This window comes from Poecilia reticulata, linkage group LG6 (assembly GCF_000633615.1).
Source record: "Poecilia reticulata strain Guanapo linkage group LG6, Guppy_female_1.0+MT, whole genome shotgun sequence".
NCBI classification, from domain to species: Eukaryota; Metazoa; Chordata; class Actinopteri; order Cyprinodontiformes; family Poeciliidae; genus Poecilia; species Poecilia reticulata.
Window position 1 is genome coordinate 30,487,745 of NC_024336.1, and position 17,819 is coordinate 30,505,563.

Sequence of the window (17,819 nt, forward strand, 5' to 3'; positions counted from 1 at the left end):
GGTTTTCACTTACTTGTTTGGTATTTATAAAATAGTTAGGCAGGTTGGTTAGCATCAGGGAATGTTATAGTTTTACAATGATTCCAGTGCACATATATCTTGATGTTCCTGTTCAAGAGACAAACTGTATGCCATTTTTTAATCCAGAAAGTACCATGTTTTTCTGCTTAAATGGTAATAATGATTGTAGTTTGGCTACAACCATTATCCTATATTCCTTATCATTTTCTAACAGTTTTCTCAGTGATACCTGTTCCTGTCCTAAATTGTATTTCATGACTTTTGTCACTTGTTTTCTCTGAGTAGAGTACATTGATTTGTCTTTACTTTTGCTACACTTTGTCAGGACCTTGTCAAAAAGTATACATTTATATATTCTGTAAAAATTTGGCAAAATTCAAAATAACTCATAGCAATCAGTCCTCAATTAATGTTTGTAGCAGATTTATGAGAAACTCTTTCAAAGTACAAAAAAAACAAACACATGAACAAGAATGCACCACAATAATCTGATAGTCATGTGATCTCATTTATTTAGTGTAAAATAAATCTACAAAACAGATCCACAACAATGCTGCTTATTAGATTAGCTAACATACATTCAGTAGCTTTCTATTAAAGGGAAAGTCCAACATTTCAGCAACTATACTCAGGGTTATTGCATGATTTACAGTCTCTGGCTCTAAGTGATCATTTGTAGCTTATTCAGAGTTTAAATGAAAATAAAATGATTGAACAGATCTGAGATTTAGTTTCCTTTACAATCAACCAAACCACACATTTCCCCTGATTTTAGCATCTGCAGAACTCACCTGTTTTTAAACCTGATGCATTGTTCTTGTAATGTGTGCTTTTACCTTTATAACACCTTATTGGAAGTCACACAAATTAAACAAAAAAAGCATAGTAATTCATCTAGATAATGTGATAGCAATGGAGTCTAAGTATAAAATCAAGGAAAAAATACAAGAAAAACCGAGCTCATTAAACATTGTGCAGCATTGTTTGTTTGATTTTTTTGGATAAATACACGAGCAAATAAGACAAAATGGACCAATAAGAGTTACGTTTGCAGTGCTCATTGGGATTTTTCAGTGATTTGACTTCCTAAGAGCATAAGTTGATTTGTTTTACCTTAAAAGCCATTCTTTAGATGGTTTTCTCCAACTGCTTCCTCCATTTAGGCTTTACTGTTGGTCTAATTCTATCCGGATTTCCCTGAGCTCTCCTTGAAAGAGCCCCTCTCTTGCTGCTTTGAGTTTTCAGAGGGAAAAATTAAGCCATCAGATGTACTGATTTTCTTGTAACCATCAGTGTAAGTACTAAAAGAAGTAATGTTGGCAGTTTATCTGCAATGGACCACATGGGTGTGTTTTAATACAGTACCAAGACAGAAAGACATCAGCATGATTTTAGAGAAACAACGGCTGCTGCCCATGAAAGGGTTACAAGGTCATTTACAGATCATCTATAATCAATCATTCTACATGGAGAAAGATTGATCAAAACAAAAAGCTGCCCATCTTTTAAGAAGTGGAAAACCCACAAAATTCACCATAAGGACCAGGATCTGGCCACCTTGCAGTTACCAAGGCAACCATTAACTCCTCCATATACAAAGGTGTGTGAAGCCACCTGTCCAACAGCTGAAGTTTGGTCATCAACATGAAAATGACTCCAAACACAGCAGCAAATCTAAGATAGAGCAGCATCAATGTGTTGTTCTGGCCTAGTCGAAGCCCAGACCTCAAATTGATTGAAATGCTGGGGTGGAACCTTCAAAGAAGTACAGGAAAGTAAAATAAATCCTGCTGAAAGCTTTTTCTGCTGGATGTGGTTCTACCAGCTGATGGATCCTGTGGCCAACTAAGTGTTTCACACATAGTTTCTAAATTTTTGCTCACTTTTTTTATTTTGAGCCACTTTTCGACCCACTGAAGGCCAAACTATACTTACCAAGTATTTTCTGTCTAGTTTCTAGCTCAAAAATCTTAGTACACTTGTAAGTAACTTTTCAGCAAGATACAGGAGCTTCTTATAAGTCAGTAATTCCTTAATATAGATTAAAAAGAACTTCTTCCACTGGCATTTCTTTCGATTAAAAATGTCTTGTTATAAGTTGAATAATCTGCCAGTGGAACTAGCACTCTTTCATCAACATTTACTTAAAATAAGCTCCTACATCTTGGTAAAAAGTTACTTGTGGGTTAGTTTTGTCTTATTTCAAGTGAACTACATTAAACACTAGAAACTAGATAAAACAATACCTGGTAAGAAGAAGAGTGTTTGCAGTGTAAGAGATAAAGCCTTGGAACTTGAAGAAGTTGAACCTCTGAAGACCAAAAACTGAGCATTAAGTCAGGTCCAGTGGAAACTCAACAAACTCTATGTGAAGTTTTTTTTCCTTTGTGTTTTTATAAAATACGATTTATGAAAAGAAGAACAAAATGCAGTGAGAAGGATTCTCCTGAAGGCACCCGTCGACCCCGTTTCTCTTTGTAATGGATTCACTTATAGAAAAGTGCAAACAGACGCGTCAGAACTTGCATATCATCAGAAGTCGGACCCGACATCCGGCTCCAGAGTCCGATGAGACGTTGTCACGGTAACGGCAGAGGCACCAGCACCTCCACGTAGCTGACAGGTAGAAGCCCGGATCGCTCCCCGAGCGTTCCCTCGTACCAGTCGCCGTCCACCTGGCCGGTGAGCACGATGACCTCTCCCTCGCTGAAGTCCAGCTCGTCGTCGCGTTTCGACGTGAAGGAGTAAATCGCTCGGCAACACGGCTGATTCAGGAGCAGCTTACAGTCAGCTGAGAGGAAATCAGAGAGGAAAATGCAGTTAAGCCTCCAGTTAAACCTCAGATGTTTTCATCGCTGATGCTGGACTCAGGTTGAAAACTCTGAAACTTCTCAGACAAAAAAAAAAAAAAAGACGAGTGGAAGACACTGGAATCTCACTGGGGAAACTGATCCCTGCTAAAACAGCCTGATGATGTTTTCTCACCAAAGTTGGAGATAAAGCTGTCTGGGCTGGATGTTATCACTGAGCTCTCTTCTCCTGAGTCCAGATTGGATGAAAACAAAAATACGTTTTACAAGACACTCGCAGATCAGCCTTAAAGGGCAATATTATGTGTTTTCCAGCCACTAGAATGATTTTATAGCACAATTAAGTGCTATAAAACTGCTACCTTCAGTTGTTATAAATATGACTTAAAACAAATAAATATGGCTTAAAACAAGTTTACCACCTTGAAATTGGGCTCCTGTCTCTTTAAGAAACTCCTGCGCTTTCTGAAACTCTGGCTTTAGGAAGTCATCCTCCATTAACCCTTTAACAGCGTTTCACTGAGAAGCAGCTCATATGATGAGCTCAGAAGTCGCATCAGGTGTTTGCTAATTGCTGCTGGCTTGTCTGAACCAACCGATTGGAAACCAGTTTAGGGAGACCAGAACATCTGTGAGATGATGATGTTCCAGAACCTGAATAACTGATGTTTTGTTTTTGTTCAGGTTCAGAAAGTTGACCTCTAATCACCTTTAAAAAGGTTCAACATGAAGGAAGTTTCTGAACAGACCTGAGGGCCGAGGAGCCGCAGCTGACAGCTGGTGGTAAAACCCGACGGTGCCGCTGGGGTCGCCCTCCACCCGAATCTTTTCGGATCTGAACTGGCGAGCTGGTTTGTTACTGGCAGCAGTCAACCTGATGTAAGGGTTATGTGGAGACAGATGTAGCACTTTAATTCTGATGGTTCTGATAATCAAGAGGATGTCAATAAACATCTGTTTTTTTCCCACTAATGTAGAAATTCATTGATCCGATATCAATATCTGTATTGGAAACGATACTGAAAAAAATTCTAGATTGGCTTTGGTGAGGATGTGTCCAATCCATAAGGGCTTCATAACTTATCTTGCACTATATTTAAAATGTGTAATTCCATCGTCTGGACCATTTGAAAGAAAGTTTGCAGCAGTTTATTTTTACATGTTTGACCAAACATGTTGTTTTCGTCTGTTTCAGTTTCTTTTATTTATTTTACATAGTCTGGTTTACTCCCAGCTGCACTGACTGAACAAATTAAAGTTGATTTGTTTATACATGTTTGACCAAGCTCATGATGTTATTTGTGCTTTTAAGTGTGTCGTAATTCAGTACATTTATCTCTGTGTTTTCTAAAAAAAGAAATATTTTAAGTAGCTGTTTTTCTGAATCAGATCGGTATCAGCCGATACCAAACCTCAGATATCGGTATCGTAAGGGGAAAATGTGGATCGGTGCATTGCTACACGAAGCCAAACTCACCTGGCCTGCAGGTCACTTTGCAGGTCCAGCAGGACGCGCTGGGCGTTGCGGTGGAAGTCGAGCAGAGCGGCAATCAGAGCAGCCAGCGGGCCGATCAGATCCACCTGCAGGAGAAACACCAGAGCGGATCGGTACCACAGCTTCCTGACTCCATGCGTGAATCAAGTCCAACTCATCATCTCTACTGATGTTCTCCTTTAAGTCATCGGTGCTAATCAGACAGAAAAACGCCTTTTTTCCCAGTTCGATGGTCATTTGGAACATTCTCAATGCACATGTGAAGAAATGCAACTAATAATTATTTTATTTAATTAAGACAAAAGTATTTTCTATTCTATTCTATTCTATTACTTTATTAACCAGTCAGTGGATTGTGCTGCCCTCAGTGTCAGAGAGAGTTAGAAAAATTCCAGTTAGATTCTATTTAAAATTAATTTAAGACATTTCTTTTTAGCCAAAAATTTTTGTTCACTTTTTTAGATATTTGTTTTAATCTCTTATTTATTCATTTATTTTGTTATTTTTATTCATTTAATTTGCTTGTTTTTTTGTTTTGTTGCCCTTTGAGATGTAAAGACATAAATGTCATTATAAATAAAACCCATTATTACTGTTATTGTTATTATTATTATTTATATTATTGTAACTGACTGAATCCTTCTGTATGACCTTTTTTTTTGTCTAAATTGAACTAAGATTTTAAGAGCTGATATTGTGGTTAAAATTGGTGAAAATTAATTTCCGTGAAGGATTGAAGTGTTTCAAAGTCATACTAGATAAAAACGTTTTTTTAATTTTATTTTGAAAGTTAGAGATGAATCAAAATGGCTGGACATTTTGGGGGATTTAACATGCAGAAAAGTGTATTTAATGTCTTCCTGGAAACCAAGTCATGAAGATTCTTTCTGGTAATTAGTCCCAAACTTCCTTCAGATTTGTCTTATGGTTTCCTGCAGTACAGGTTGAACAAAATTAAACAGAAACAGTAAAAGAATAAACATCTGGTTCCCAACTCACATCACTGTCCAGCAGGACGAACATGCTCCTCTCCGCCAGCTCTTTGGATGTCATAAACTTATCCCACGCCAGCCGAACACTTTCTGTTGACACTTTTCCTCTTCGTCGCTTCTTATAGTCAAAATCGAGCCGTTGGCTGTTCACCTTCTTCAGCTGGTGCTGAGGAACCAATCAGATAAACGTAAACAAGCTTCAGACGTCCTGCTGGCCGAGATCCTAGCACCAATAACAAATGAGCTCATCTAATTCAGTTCGAATAAAGACTCGAGGTGGGATTTAATGGCGGCTCACCTTGATCTGCTTCATGTCTGACTGCTGCAGCCCCTGCAGAGGGTCGATGAACGTCCGCTTGATGCCGACGTCCAGAGCGTCTTTGGTCTGGCCGACCTTCTGCAGAGCTCCACCCACATCCATCAGAGCGCCGCCTGATCAGGAGGCGAGGAAGAGGACGACCGCAGAAAAACAGCAGGAGAGTCAAGACGAAGAGTTCAAACACATCTGCAGGTGTCTCATCAACAGAGTTTGGCAGTAACTAGTTACATTGTTACATTAACCTGACCATTACTAGTTACATTGACCTGAGTCACTTTAGAAAAAATATACTTTTAGGAGTATTTCTACTACGCTGTACTTTTTACCTTTACTTCAGTCATTTTATTATGAAGTATATCTACTCTTACTTGAGTAAAATTTCTGGATTTTCTACTCACTAAATGAAAAACAAACATGTTTTAACCAAAAATTCCTCAGACACGCAAACCTGCAGTTTTTGTTAAAGTTTCATTTTCAGTTTCTGTATTGAAACTGATGTGGAAACATTTTCTATGGGATGATTTTATTTTTTGTTACTTCTATGAATAATTGTCATTTTGGTCCTTAAAATACCAAAATTTCCACTGAACTTTATATTTTAATCTGTCTGATGATGTAATTTTTAAATATTAAATGATTGATAATTTGATCAATAACTTAGTACTCGAATAGACTTTTTACCAAACACTTTTTTACTCTTGAGTCATTTCTTGGATGGTTACCTTTAACTTTGACTTGAGCACTACTTCATATACACTTCATATATGTTGAAGTAGTGCTACTCTTACTTGAGTACAGTTCTTAGGTACTCTGCCCACCTGTGCTCATTAATTTGTTTAAATTTATTTTAATTTGTGTGTACCAAATTCAGAAGCAGGTCCGAGCTCCTGGCCGTAGAACAACATGCACTTCCCCAGCATTCCCTCCGTCTGCGGGTATCCCACCGTCCGCACCTGCCCTCGGATCCTGGACACTGTGCTGATCATGCTCAGTTTAGCTCTGTAGGCTGCAGACACAAGAACACATTTCAATTTACATTTTTATTCATTTTAATTTGCTTCATCAGTTTCATTTCTGAACACAACACTTTCAGGAAAAAGAAGTTTTGCCACTGAGGACAAGGGGTGGGCTTTATTGTGCATATCAGCGATATAAATCACACTTCTATAAATGAGTGACATCCTAAATGAGCTTATTTCAAATGGGGATATTTTCCCAATAATTATATTTCTGTTTGTGGCTTTGTAAATGTCATGCCATGCAGTTACATTTCTCCATTAAATTCCTCCAGATTCCTTCAGATCTGAAGTATAATTCATAATATTCTGATCTGGAGATGGAGAAACATCCAAATTAATTCTGATCCTTCAATAATAAACTTTTTTCTCTCACATTTTTGGTGCTAATTTGGAGATTTTCTGCTTTTCATGCATACAGCTTTATTCAGCTTGGCTTTCATATTAAAATTATAAAATCTATTCCTCATGTCAACATCCCACAACCTTCCAAAGATTTACTTTTTTAAGCTAATTTCTGTCAGAATCTGTAATAAGCAGAACTTTGCCTTTTTAATTAGGAATGCACAGCATTTATGCATCAATATTGGTATTTACTGATGATGTGTTTGTTTGGACAGCGCAGGAGAAGCAATGGGTGTTTTTTTCTCCGCTTTGAAAGGATAGAAAAATATATATTGATTGAATATCAGTAAGTTTCACTAATTAGCCATACTATCAATATGAAATACTGATATTGGCTACGATTTTTCATATTGGTGCATCTCTATTATTCATTTTAATGATGTAAAATGTGTTACAGGATCTGTTTTGGTTCAGATGTTGGTTGGACTGTGAATCTGGGCGTTAAATCATCTGGTACCTGGGTTTGGCTGGAGTAGCTCTGTGGTTCTGGACATCAGCTCACCCAGCAGGACGTTCATCACTGCGACAGTCTGATGAAAAACACACAGAAGGAAGAAGTTCAATCGGTTTTTATCTTCAATCTCAGAGGTACACTGCAAAACCACAAAATTATACCAACTATTTTTGGATTAGTTCCTATTGCAAATATCTTGGTAAACTTGAAATAAGGAAAAAAATAACTTAAAATTAACTTTTTAGGAAGATATGAGCTTGTTTCAGATCAATAAGTCCTTAATATTGATTTTTAAAAAGGTACAAGTTCTACTGGCAGATTTATTCACTTAAAATATGGAGAAAATGTCTTGAGAAAAAAAATCTGCCATATTTTAATCAACATTAAGAAATTACTGATGTAAAAAAAAAGCTCCTATACTTGGCTGAAAAGTTTCTTGAAAACTTGTTTTGTCTTATTTCAGGTATACTAAGATATTTGCACTAAAATCTAGTTAAATAATACTTGGTAAGATTGTGTGTTACAGCGAAGGCTTTCAGCGCTAATATAACATTAACGTGTAAATATACTTTACTAATGTGTTGTTTGCTTTTGTGCTAAATTTATTTTTGTTTATTATTTTGTTACAAGACAAACTCTAACATTCACCTTCTCCATCTTCAGGAAATCTTCATCCAGTTTGGTTCCCTCAGCTCCCATCAGGCGCTCGTTCAGAAGCTGCCGACAGAAATCAGGTTAAAACACATCAGAGCTCCAGAAAACCAGACAGTTTTCAGAAATCAATCAAAAACTAAATTTCTGAAACTTTCAGCCTCTGAAAGTGGCGAAAGATGGAAAATCTTTTCAAATTTAGATTGATAACTGCTCTAGCTTGACACAAACTCTCTGAACTACTGCATTGTAAGGCGCTTGATCACCTTGATCACTCAGCTTTGAACTGATCCAGATAAACTGGAGATGACAATCTGATGAAGCCAAGAGAACCACATTCCTTCAACTCGTAATAAAAACTGCACCGATTGCAGTTTTCTGGTCGATCGCCGATTAACAATCTTTAAAAAGGCTGACTGGCCAATTACAATCTTGGCCGATACCAATGTTTTCATCTGAAATGTCGTTAAATATAACAAGAAAGTCACTAAGTTGATAACAGTGGGAGTGTTAACTGCAAACAGACATGACCTGGTGGGCCGATCCATCAGTCAAACCTCTCACTGCAGAGCAGAAGAGGACAGAGAAGCGGCTGATTTTTAGACCTTTGCTGAGGTAGATAAGATTGACTTCACATCTTCCAAAATTAAGAAAATCTGCGCCAATAAATCGGCTGGCCGATAAATCGCTGCATCCCGACCCTCAACTGCAGCTGCATCAAGAAAGTTTGACAGCAAAGGTTATGGACAGAATTGGTGACAAAAGGCAACTTTGTCAAAGTCCAACTCTCACCAGAAACAAGCATGACTTACTTATTTGAAACACTGAATGATAAATTAAGAAAAGGAGAGGAAGAAGTATAAACAGAGCGCCCGTTAAAGTGTTTATCTCAAACTTTTGTTCACATTTTTTTGTAAGAATGTGGAAAACTTTTAAGTTTTTAATATCTTATTTATATCAGGAGCAAATCTGCAACTTACAACAGCCACGGTGACATTGAAGATCGGGAGAATTTTGTTTACTTATAGTCAGATTGCAATATTTTGGTAATAAAGTTCAGAGGAAAAGTTCGTTTGGCCTTGTTAAATCTAAACCAGAGCTTTAAAATAATCGTTCCCTCCACCTTTTGGAGCGAATTAACACATAATCTCTTTCTGATAATTAATGTTTAACCTATAATTACAACCCTAACAAAGTGCAAAGTGCAGCCTACATCATACTCTGATGTACCGGGAATAAAAATCTTAATAAACATAAACAAGGCGGACCCTCATCCTGCATCTTTCCTGGGGAGACGCTTTCCAGGTGGATCGGAACCAGGCCCTGTGTCGCAGTGGAGCCTCGAAACACGACGGCCCACATCCTAAATCTCCACTCGTTTTAACCTGGTTCTGTTCGGCTCGGTTCGGCTCTTACCTGGCTGGCTTTGTGGAACTGCTTCTTCATTCCGGACACGGACATCTTGACGGCTCCAAGCGGCGGACCTGCTGCTGCTACCGCCGGGATCCGGACAGCCTTCAGCCCGTCTACGATGCGTTATCCCCCCGCAGGGAGTTTCTGCAGGGACCTGCCCACACCTCCGCAACCACAACGAGGCCAGGACCGGAAATTTGGACCGGAAACAACTCCGTTTAACACTTCCTACGACAAAGAAGTGGACAGAAAAAGTTCTGCAGCCTGTAACAGTCAATTTAATTTCGTTCTGTCTGCTGTAGTCTGAAGTTTGCCGTATGTCTCATATTTATTATCTTTTCTGTGTCAAATCTGTTTATTTTCTTTTCATTTAAAGTTAGCCGTTCTTTCCAATAAATTATCTTGTTCAGATTCAAAATATAAAAAACATTTTTTTACTACTTTCTCTCACTTCTGTTTTTTTTTGTCTCAGTCCATATAAAGTTATTATAAATCAGTGAACAAAAAAACTGTACTGAATTAATTACTTAAATATTATGGTATAATTCTTATAATTGCATAGGATTACTTTTTTATACTTAATTATATTTTTTATTATGGTATTTATGTTGTGTTGTTTTTTATTTGTGTATCAGGGGTCTGTCAATAAAGTTTGAATTGCATTTTATTGAAATATTGTCGAGCTTAATCGTTTTTCTGCCTAATATATTAATATTAATTTTTTAATAGTAGTTTTAATTTTGTTTTATTTTTAGGTTTTATTTGTATTTTTTTATTGTCTGTTGCTTTGGCCAAAATTACTACTAGGAACTTAGATATTCTTTTTGGTAAATCATTGTATAATTTTTGTTGAAGTTATAATTACAAAACAAACTGTAAAATATGGGATGTAACACATGGACATTTGCATCCACGCCATTTGTGGTTAGTAGTTTTATTGATTTGTTTTTTAATATTTTATTTAATTAATTTTATTTTCCTGCTAAAATAAAAAAAAGTTTTCTCTGATTCTTAGTTGACTTACATCGTGGTTTGAACTTCATTTCCCATCAGTCATAGCGGCAGCGTTGCATCACATGACTCCTGTCTTGTCAACATGGCTGCTGCGCTAAGCAGTGAAGATTTCACCAACTTGCAGCTCCTGCTAAAGGCAATAAACGTTGTTTTTGATATTTTTTTAATTGAGACTTGATGGAAAACGTGTAATTGTCTTCTGAGTGTTTTAGAAAACGTGGTTAAAATAAGAATATCGGTTATTTGCTTACTTTAATCTGCTCTAAGCACTTTATCTGCGGCTTTTTGTATTGAAAACAAGAGTTGTTTTTCTATGGAGGGTTATTTCACAAAACCAGGACATCGGATTAAGCCTGGATTTTCCGGTTGAATTAAACCTCGACTCGTTTTGATAAAAGCAGTAGCTCATAAGTTATCATGGCGATTTATCCACTTCAGCTAGCCTGTTCCAGACCAGGCTAACAACCAGTTAAACTTGGAGCTTCATTTGTTCAGTCAGATCGATCATATTCAAAACATTTTCCTATTTCCGTCATAAACATACCTTGTGCCTCCTTCAAGGGGGCTGTTTTTAACAAGATGCATTTTAAGCTGTACTTCAAAATATCTTGTCTTTAGATTTCCGTTAAGCTCCATTTGCGCTAACAGTTAAACAGGAAGTTGTCCCTGTAAAATAAAAACATGACAACTCAAACAGGAAGTTAACCATAAGTAAAACTATTTAAGGATCTAAGTCATTAGTACATGTTCATTTGTACATTGTATAATCTTTACCAGGCACTGAAAATTGTTCTTATGTTGAACCCTAACCTATTGTCATGTTTGTTCTTTATAAATATTGATAAGATGTGGAACAAAAACAGAGTAACATGAATACATTTGCTGTCAGATTCAAACGTTTTAATATTTACTACTTCTGTTCATTTTTTTAATTTAAATGTTTTTTTCATTTGAGCAAATGATGGTATGAATATGACATTTTTAAGTTTTGTAGCCACACCTCCTGAGCCTGATTTGGTCTTCAAACTGATCACCTTATGTCAAGGCTGGTTTTATCTCACTTCCTGGATTTCTGAATTGTGGTTTTAGTGAAAGAGTCCTTTAAAGGCCATGTTTATTTTCTGATTTTTTTGTGTGTGTGTGTGTTTCAGGCTCCATCTAAAGACGCAGTGAGAGATGTGTGTGTTCAGAGCCACGGAGCCCTGAACCGGAGGTTGACAGAAAACACTGCAGCCACCTTCAGCATCCCTGCAGCACAGGCAGCTCAGGTAACACACACACACACACACACACACACACACACACACACACACACACACACACACACACACACACACACACACACACACACACAGAAATCATTGTGTTTAATAATAATCAAATTTTTAGACCATTTCCAACTAGCATAATAGTATTAAAGGCAAGAACACAGTGGTAGGCAAGAACACCTACCACTGATCTTCTGGAAGATCAGTGGTAAAGAACACTTAACACTGGAAATTAAAAACATTTAAAATATCAAAAATGTAAACAACAATAGTTAAAATGAATTATGAAGTGTCTGTAATTGAAATTGTGTTTAGAAAAATGTCCATCTTTCAGGTTAAACAAGAAAAACAGGCAAAAGAGTTTGGCAAAAAAAAGTGAAAGTACTTTGTACTTGGTGTCAAACGTTTTTCAGAATGGCAGCTTTTCAGCAATATTAAAGGGGAGCATCTCTGTAACAACTTTTGTCCGAATGGAAATTATCAAGCTCATTTTGACTTGAAGTGACTTTTACTAAACTAGGAGAGAATTTTTAACAATCAGCATCCAGATTTCTCCACTCACAGAAAAATTAAAACATAATTTAATTTGGATTTTTGATCTGATTCTGTGCCATCCATCTGTCGGTTAGCTGGTCCAGTCCCTCCACTCTCTGTCTCATCACGTCCTCTTCCACAACCTGACGTCTCCGGATCAGATCCTCGCAGTATTCCCAGAGTCTTTCCACTCCAACCTGAAGAACCTGATCACTAAGATCCTGCTGGAGAACAGGTCAGACTTGCTGAATCTTTAAGAAGTATTCAAACTGATTTGATTATTTTCCAGGTCTGATAAGGATGAGAAAAAAAGTCATTTGATTATTTTCATACTTTCTTTCCATTTCCATATCCTATTTTTCTAAAACACAAAACTCTGACAATGGTTTTAAGTAAATGTAGTGGTTTTCACATTGATTTATATTAATTTGACCTGCTTGCATTTGCTAAATCACTCAATATCCATATTTTGGATTTTGTGTTTCTTAATTAACACATTGATCACTTTATATTCAGGTTTTACTTGAATTCAAAGAAATCCAATTTTTAAATTAGGTCAAAAATGCCATTTTTTATTAATTTAATATTATTAATTAAAACTGATTTGAGTTAGTTCAGATACAACAAAAGCAGTAAAAACGACTCTGTCACAGTACAAAAACATTTTTATTGTTGTTTTGCTTCTTGGCTTTTGTTAAAGTCACAGAAAATGTAACAAAATTTTCAGAATGTTATAAAAAATGAGTCTGTAAAGGTTTGGCACTAACGATAAAGTGAGGGATAAAAGCAAATAAGATTGTAAAATACACTAATTTTGATACAAACCCCTCAAAAATTCTCATCCTACTGCAAAAACTTAGTATCGAAAAATGTGAGTTTTTTTCAGAATGGGCGTGTTTCCATTGAGCAAATTTATTTTTGAAATGTCAAAATGCACAATTTCAAGGTTAATGGAAATGCAGCTAGTGACTCAGACATCTCAGTTATCTTCGACTGATCAGGAATTAAATTATTGGTTGACATTAAGTTTGATTTTTCAGTCCGGCGTGGAGGACAGAAGCTCTCAGCCATCAGGGTGAGTAAACGCCTTGCTTCTCTTTACCGTCCTTGTGAGGACAAACACTTCAGGAAATGTTCTGCCGCTGATTTATTTAACCTTTAATTAGAAGCTGCAGTGTTACCTCTAAGTTTAAGGTTCGGTAAATAACTGCTTGTGTTCAGAAGTGGGTAGAGTACCCAAAAACTGCACTCACGTTAAAAGTAGTACTACTTAGACATATTTTTACTCAAGTAAAAGTAAAAAGTAGCCGCCCAAGAAATTACTCAAGAGTAAAAAAGTATTTGGTAAAATGTCAACTCAAGTATTGAATAACTGATCATAACAATCATTTAATATTTGAAAATTACACAATCAGATGGACCAAAATATAAAGTTAAGTGGAAATTTTGGTATTTTAAAGATCAAAATTAAAATATTTATGTAAATTACATAACAACAAAACAACAAAATCAAGCAAAAAAAATAAAACCCAGAAATTTTTCAAAATCAGTTTCTTTCAATGTAAAGTTTATTGAAACTTTTTCATAAACTCCAGGTATGTGTTTGTGTCTGGTGAATTTTTAATTAAAACAAGTTTGTTCTTCATTCAGTGAATATCCAGATATTTTACTTTATTAAGAGTAGCAATACTTCATGATAAAACTACTCGAGTAGAAGTAAAAAGTAGCGGTCCACAAAATTACTCGAGTAAAAATGTATTTGGTCAAAATGCTACTCGAGTTCTGAGTAACCGATCAAAACAAACATTTAATATTTAAAAAATACATAATCAGTCAGACCAAAGCATAAAGTTATGTAAATATTTTGGTATTTTAGAGCTCAAAATGAGAATAATTCATATAAATCAATCAGTATTTTTCAAATCAGTTTCTGTCATATAAAAGTTATTTTAAAAAACTGCAGGTCTGTGTCTGGTGAAAAACATGTTTCTCATTCAGCGGGTAGAAAATCCAGAAACTTTACTCAAGTAAAAGTAGAGATACATCATTATAAAATTACTCAAATAAAAGTAAAACAAACAGTGTAGTAAAAATACTCATAAAAGTAAATTAGTTCAGAGTAGTTCCTCAAGCAGATATAACTAGTTACTACCAAACTCTGCTCTTGTTTTCAGTCTCTCTCCCTCAGCTGAAGGAGCTGGACTGGAGAGTGGACCTGGTGACCGGTTCTGACTCGGTCAGTAGGATGGCGGTGCCGACCTGCCTGGTCCAGCTGAAGGTGAGAACCTGAACGACCCTCTGCAGAGGTCGTGACCTTCCTGATGACACAATACATGAAACCGAATCTCGATATGCGAAACCTTTTCAGATGGAGGATCCGTGTCCGTCAGCAGGCGGGGAGCCGGTTTCCACGGTTACAGTGGAGCTGAGCAGGGAGTCACTGGACACCATACTGGACGGACTGGGACGGATCAGGGACCAGCTGGCTGTGGTGGCAGGGAAGTGAGAACACAGACTCCAGATTCCCTCCACAAACAGTTTACACTTTAAAACGTGGCTCAAGTTCTACGTTTTTCATCAAAACCTGCTGGCGTCTCATTTATCCGGCGATTGGAAACTTTTTAACATGTGTTGAATGTGATAAAGTGATTTTTTTTTCATTCTGTTTATACATTTAATATTATTCAACTCAACCATCATTCATGTGTAAAAGTACTGTTTCCATTTCTACTAATGTGAAAATAAACTGTTAAGTCAGCACATCACAGAAACGTTCTTCCATTAAGCTGTTTACAACTGTTGAACTCGAATGTAGCTTGTATGATGAGCTCAGCAGATGTGCAGTTCCACCAGGTGTTTGCCAATTCCTGCTGCCACTAGTCTGGAGGATTTCTCAGTATCACACAGTTTGAGCAAGTATGTAGGCACCCCCAAATGTCTGCCTCAGTAGATTTAAAGATTCCTCAAACATCAGTGAAAGAATCAAAGCAACACTCCAGGTATGTTTTTGATGATGGAATAACATTAGAATATAAAGTAACGCTCAAGAAAGTGAATTTTGCACAAATTTAACATGTCAGAGAAGGGAAAAAAAAGTGTTTTGGTGCAAATTAATCAATACTTACCGTCCTGAGGCAATGGGAAGGTCCAACCTCTATTTTCTGATCTGTAGGCCTCATTGCGGTGCCTGGATCTGGACCTTGAAGGCCCATCGTGGTGCCTTCAAGGTCCAGATCCAGGCACCATCGTGGTGCCTGGATCTGGACCTTGAAGGCCCATTGCGGTGCCTGGATCTGGACCTTGAAGGCCCATTGCGGTGCCTGGATCTCGACCTTGAAGGCCCATTGCGGTGCCTGGATCTCGACCTTGAAGGCCCATCGCAATGCCTGGATCTCGACCTTGAAGGCCCATCGCGATGCCTGGATCTCGACCTTGAAGGTCCATCGCGGTGCCTGGATCTCGACCTTGAAGGTCCATCGCGNCCATCGCGATGCCTGGATCTCGACCTTGAAGGTCCATCGCGGTGCCTGGATCTCGACCTTGATGTTTTATCACTGTGCCTGGACCTGGAGGAGTATTTATGGTGCCCAGATGCTGCATCATCGTGCCTGGATCTTGACCTTGACGCCTCATTGCGGTGCCTGGATCTGGATCCACTGCTGGATCTAGTACAATTTTAATTTATTTGAATAATTTAGACATTTTATCACTAGCAATGCAAGACCAGGTCATAAAGCAGAAACTGTTTAACTCCTACATTTTGCTGGAAACCAACCAGAAGAAGATAATCGCTATTGATGTGGTGCTTTATGTCGTTTCTTTACCTGTAGTTATAGCCATCAAGAATTTCATCTTTGACACAGCCATGTCGAGATCCTAATAAACAAAACTAAACATTAGTTTTGTTTATTAGGAGTGATGTGATGTATACTCACTGGGAGATGACGGGTCACTGCGCCGAGGCGCTGTGTTTGCATATCGAGGGCCTAAAAATCAAAAAATTATTAATCGATGAAAACTTAGATCAAAATAAAAAGTGAGGATTAGTTGGGACAGATACTTACTGGACATCAACGTTTCCCATCCTCGAGGTCCATTAGATCGCTCTACAAAGCCATTTAAGTCTAAAAAAACCAAAAACACGTAACTGAGTCTGAATCTGTTGTCTTGTGTGCAAATAAATAATTACCAGATTGGGATGTAACGGAGTTAGCAACACTTTTAAATTGTTGGTGCAATGATTGATGTGAATACTCACTGGAAACGTCCCTGTGGAGAGATCCTGCAGATTGCGAGAAGGCTTTCATAAGGTAAGCCAAAGTTTGATTTAAAGAGCCTGAAACACATGAATTAGCCTCTGATTACATTACAGCAGCATTAAATTACTAATTTTTTTATAATTCAGTCTAAATTATTTGGATTGGTCGTCATAAATTGACCCATCCCTCTGCAGCTTGCCGTAGTGGAGCGACTTTGTGAAGTTGGACAGGTGGATCAAGGAAAAATGTAAATCTATTTATGAAACGTTGACATGTCGATGTCCTGAGAACCGTCTGCAACCTCCCCTCGAATGGACGTGGCTTCATCTTCAGACGCTGAAACAAGAACACCGGGACATTTTATATTAAACATTCATAAAGATGCTGGGTAAAGTGCAGAAAAAATGCACATTACCCAGAATTTGTTACAATTATGTTGTGTACACACAACTTTAAAGTGCCTCATAAGTACTTACAAATGTTATTTAATCTGTTAGTGTCCTGAATGGTGGGGAGTTTCTCTGGTGCTTCTGACTGGATGGGCAGCTTGACGACTTTATACAGATAATTTAAAGTAAATTCCCAAGAAAAAAAGATATAACATTTTGAAACTGGATTTCAAACAACATCATGTCTTAAAGCTCAAAAAAGTTGATTTTATAACATACTGCCCCTTTAAGCAGATAAAGAAAGCCCGTTACCCCTGATGTCATCCTCTTCATCTGAAGATGTTAATCCTAAAAAAAGAAAAAGAAAAAAAGGTTGTCTAAAGTCTCAGGCACAACTTCTGTCTCTAAATTACAAATGTATAACATGACAAAATGTAGTTACTGTCTGCGTGTTCTATGACTTTGTATTTTTGTGTTATTTTGATGCAAAGCMCTTTGAAATGCCTTGTTGCTGAAATGTGCTGCTATACAAATAAACCTGACTGACTGAACTAGATTGATTAAGTTAACTTTCTCTGCCCAGACACAACATCTTATTAGAACAGTTCTTACGAACAATAAGGMATCTGATGGTCAGTGAGTTGTKGGTTTGATGAGCAAAGAAGCCAAACTAAAAAGGTGTCAGCAGCTGCTGGGATGAAGCGTCTGGGAGAGGATTCCTCTCAGACAGCCGCAAACTTCAGGCATCCAGAACTACGGTTCTGATCTAAAGGAAGATA

The 17,819-nt window shown here is 37.3% G+C and overlaps 3 protein-coding genes across 14 annotated transcripts; 1 reads left to right on the plus strand and 2 right to left on the minus strand.

Moving 5' to 3' along the window:
- Positions 1-2,390: 2,390 nt before the first annotated feature.
- On the minus strand, positions 2,391-11,708 carry sh3gl3b (SH3-domain GRB2-like 3b). 3 transcript variants are annotated; one of them, XM_008412599.1, is made up of 11 exons: positions 11,135-11,708; positions 9,580-9,804; positions 8,161-8,229; positions 7,516-7,588; positions 6,500-6,643; positions 5,617-5,750; positions 5,326-5,484; positions 4,309-4,412; positions 3,581-3,705; positions 3,007-3,060; positions 2,391-2,812 (listed from the first exon to the last, which is right to left on the minus strand). In XM_008412599.1, exons 2-11 carry the CDS (start codon positions 9,622-9,624, stop codon positions 2,601-2,603), a joined length of 1,119 nt encoding a protein of 372 aa, XP_008410821.1. In that variant the 5' UTR covers positions 9,625-9,804; positions 11,135-11,708; the 3' UTR covers positions 2,391-2,600. The 3 variants fall into 3 exon arrangements, with proteins under 3 accessions (XP_008410821.1, XP_008410822.1, XP_008410823.1); XM_008412600.1 differs by lacking the exon at positions 11,135-11,708 and adding an exon at positions 10,601-10,685; XM_008412601.1 differs by lacking the exon at positions 3,007-3,060 and having other exon boundaries at positions 11,135-11,704.
- Positions 10,624-15,152, plus strand: commd9 (COMM domain containing 9). The gene is made up of 6 exons (XM_008412598.2): positions 10,624-10,726; positions 11,742-11,858; positions 12,488-12,627; positions 13,433-13,467; positions 14,567-14,670; positions 14,761-15,152. Exons 1-6 carry the CDS (start codon positions 10,673-10,675, stop codon positions 14,896-14,898), a joined length of 588 nt encoding a protein of 195 aa, XP_008410820.1. The 5' UTR covers positions 10,624-10,672; the 3' UTR covers positions 14,899-15,152.
- Positions 15,153-15,258: 106 nt separating this feature from the next.
- Positions 15,259-17,806, minus strand: LOC103466775 (uncharacterized protein DDB_G0287625-like). Of its 10 annotated transcripts, XM_017305488.1 has the most exons (11): positions 17,653-17,806; positions 17,353-17,388; positions 17,128-17,205; positions 16,832-16,987; positions 16,651-16,728; positions 16,457-16,516; positions 16,328-16,378; positions 16,217-16,268; positions 15,899-16,057; positions 15,647-15,856; positions 15,259-15,612 (listed from the first exon to the last, which is right to left on the minus strand). In XM_017305488.1, the coding sequence occupies exons 4-11, from the start codon at positions 16,833-16,835 to the stop codon at positions 15,507-15,509; spliced, it is 720 nt and encodes a 239-aa protein (XP_017160977.1). In that variant the 5' UTR covers positions 16,836-16,987; positions 17,128-17,205; positions 17,353-17,388; positions 17,653-17,806; the 3' UTR covers positions 15,259-15,506. The 10 variants fall into 10 exon arrangements, with proteins under 10 accessions (XP_017160977.1, XP_017160976.1, XP_017160975.1 ...); XM_017305487.1 differs by having other exon boundaries at positions 17,353-17,806; XM_017305486.1 differs by having other exon boundaries at positions 17,320-17,806.
- Positions 17,807-17,819: the final 13 nt, after the last annotated feature.

What these genes read in the sequence shown, in the direction of transcription:
- sh3gl3b (XM_008412599.1), bottom strand. Translation starts at nt 9,624, where the DNA reads ATGTCCGTGTCCGGAATGAAGAAGCAGTTCCACAAAGCCAGCCAG. An exon ending in AGTTCCACAAAGCCAGCCAG is followed by an intron (nt 8,230 to 9,579) that starts GTAAGAGCCGAA and finishes TTCTGTCGGCAG; the next exon opens with CTTCTGAACGAGCGCCTGAT. An exon ending in CAGCTTTATCTCCAACTTTG is followed by an intron (nt 2,813 to 3,006) that starts GTGAGAAAACAT and finishes ATTTCCTCTCAG; the next exon opens with CTGACTGTAAGCTGCTCCTG.
- commd9 (XM_008412598.2), top strand. Translation starts at nt 10,673, where the DNA reads ATGGCTGCTGCGCTAAGCAGTGAAGATTTCACCAACTTGCAGCTCCTG. An exon ending in ACTTGCAGCTCCTGCTAAAG is followed by an intron (nt 10,727 to 11,741) that starts GCAATAAACGTT and finishes TGTGTGTTTCAG; the next exon opens with GCTCCATCTAAAGACGCAGT. An exon ending in AAGATCCTGCTGGAGAACAG is followed by an intron (nt 12,628 to 13,432) that starts GTCAGACTTGCT and finishes TTGATTTTTCAG; the next exon opens with TCCGGCGTGGAGGACAGAAG.
- LOC103466775 (XM_017305488.1), bottom strand. An exon ending in ATGGGAAACGTTGATGTCCA is followed by an intron (nt 16,379 to 16,456) that starts GTAAGTATCTGT and finishes TTTGATTTTTAG; the next exon opens with GCCCTCGATATGCAAACACA. An exon ending in CACCGCGATGGACCTTCAAG is followed by an intron (nt 15,857 to 15,898) that starts GTCGAGATCCAG and finishes TGGACCTTCAAG; the next exon opens with GTCGAGATCCAGGCACCGCG.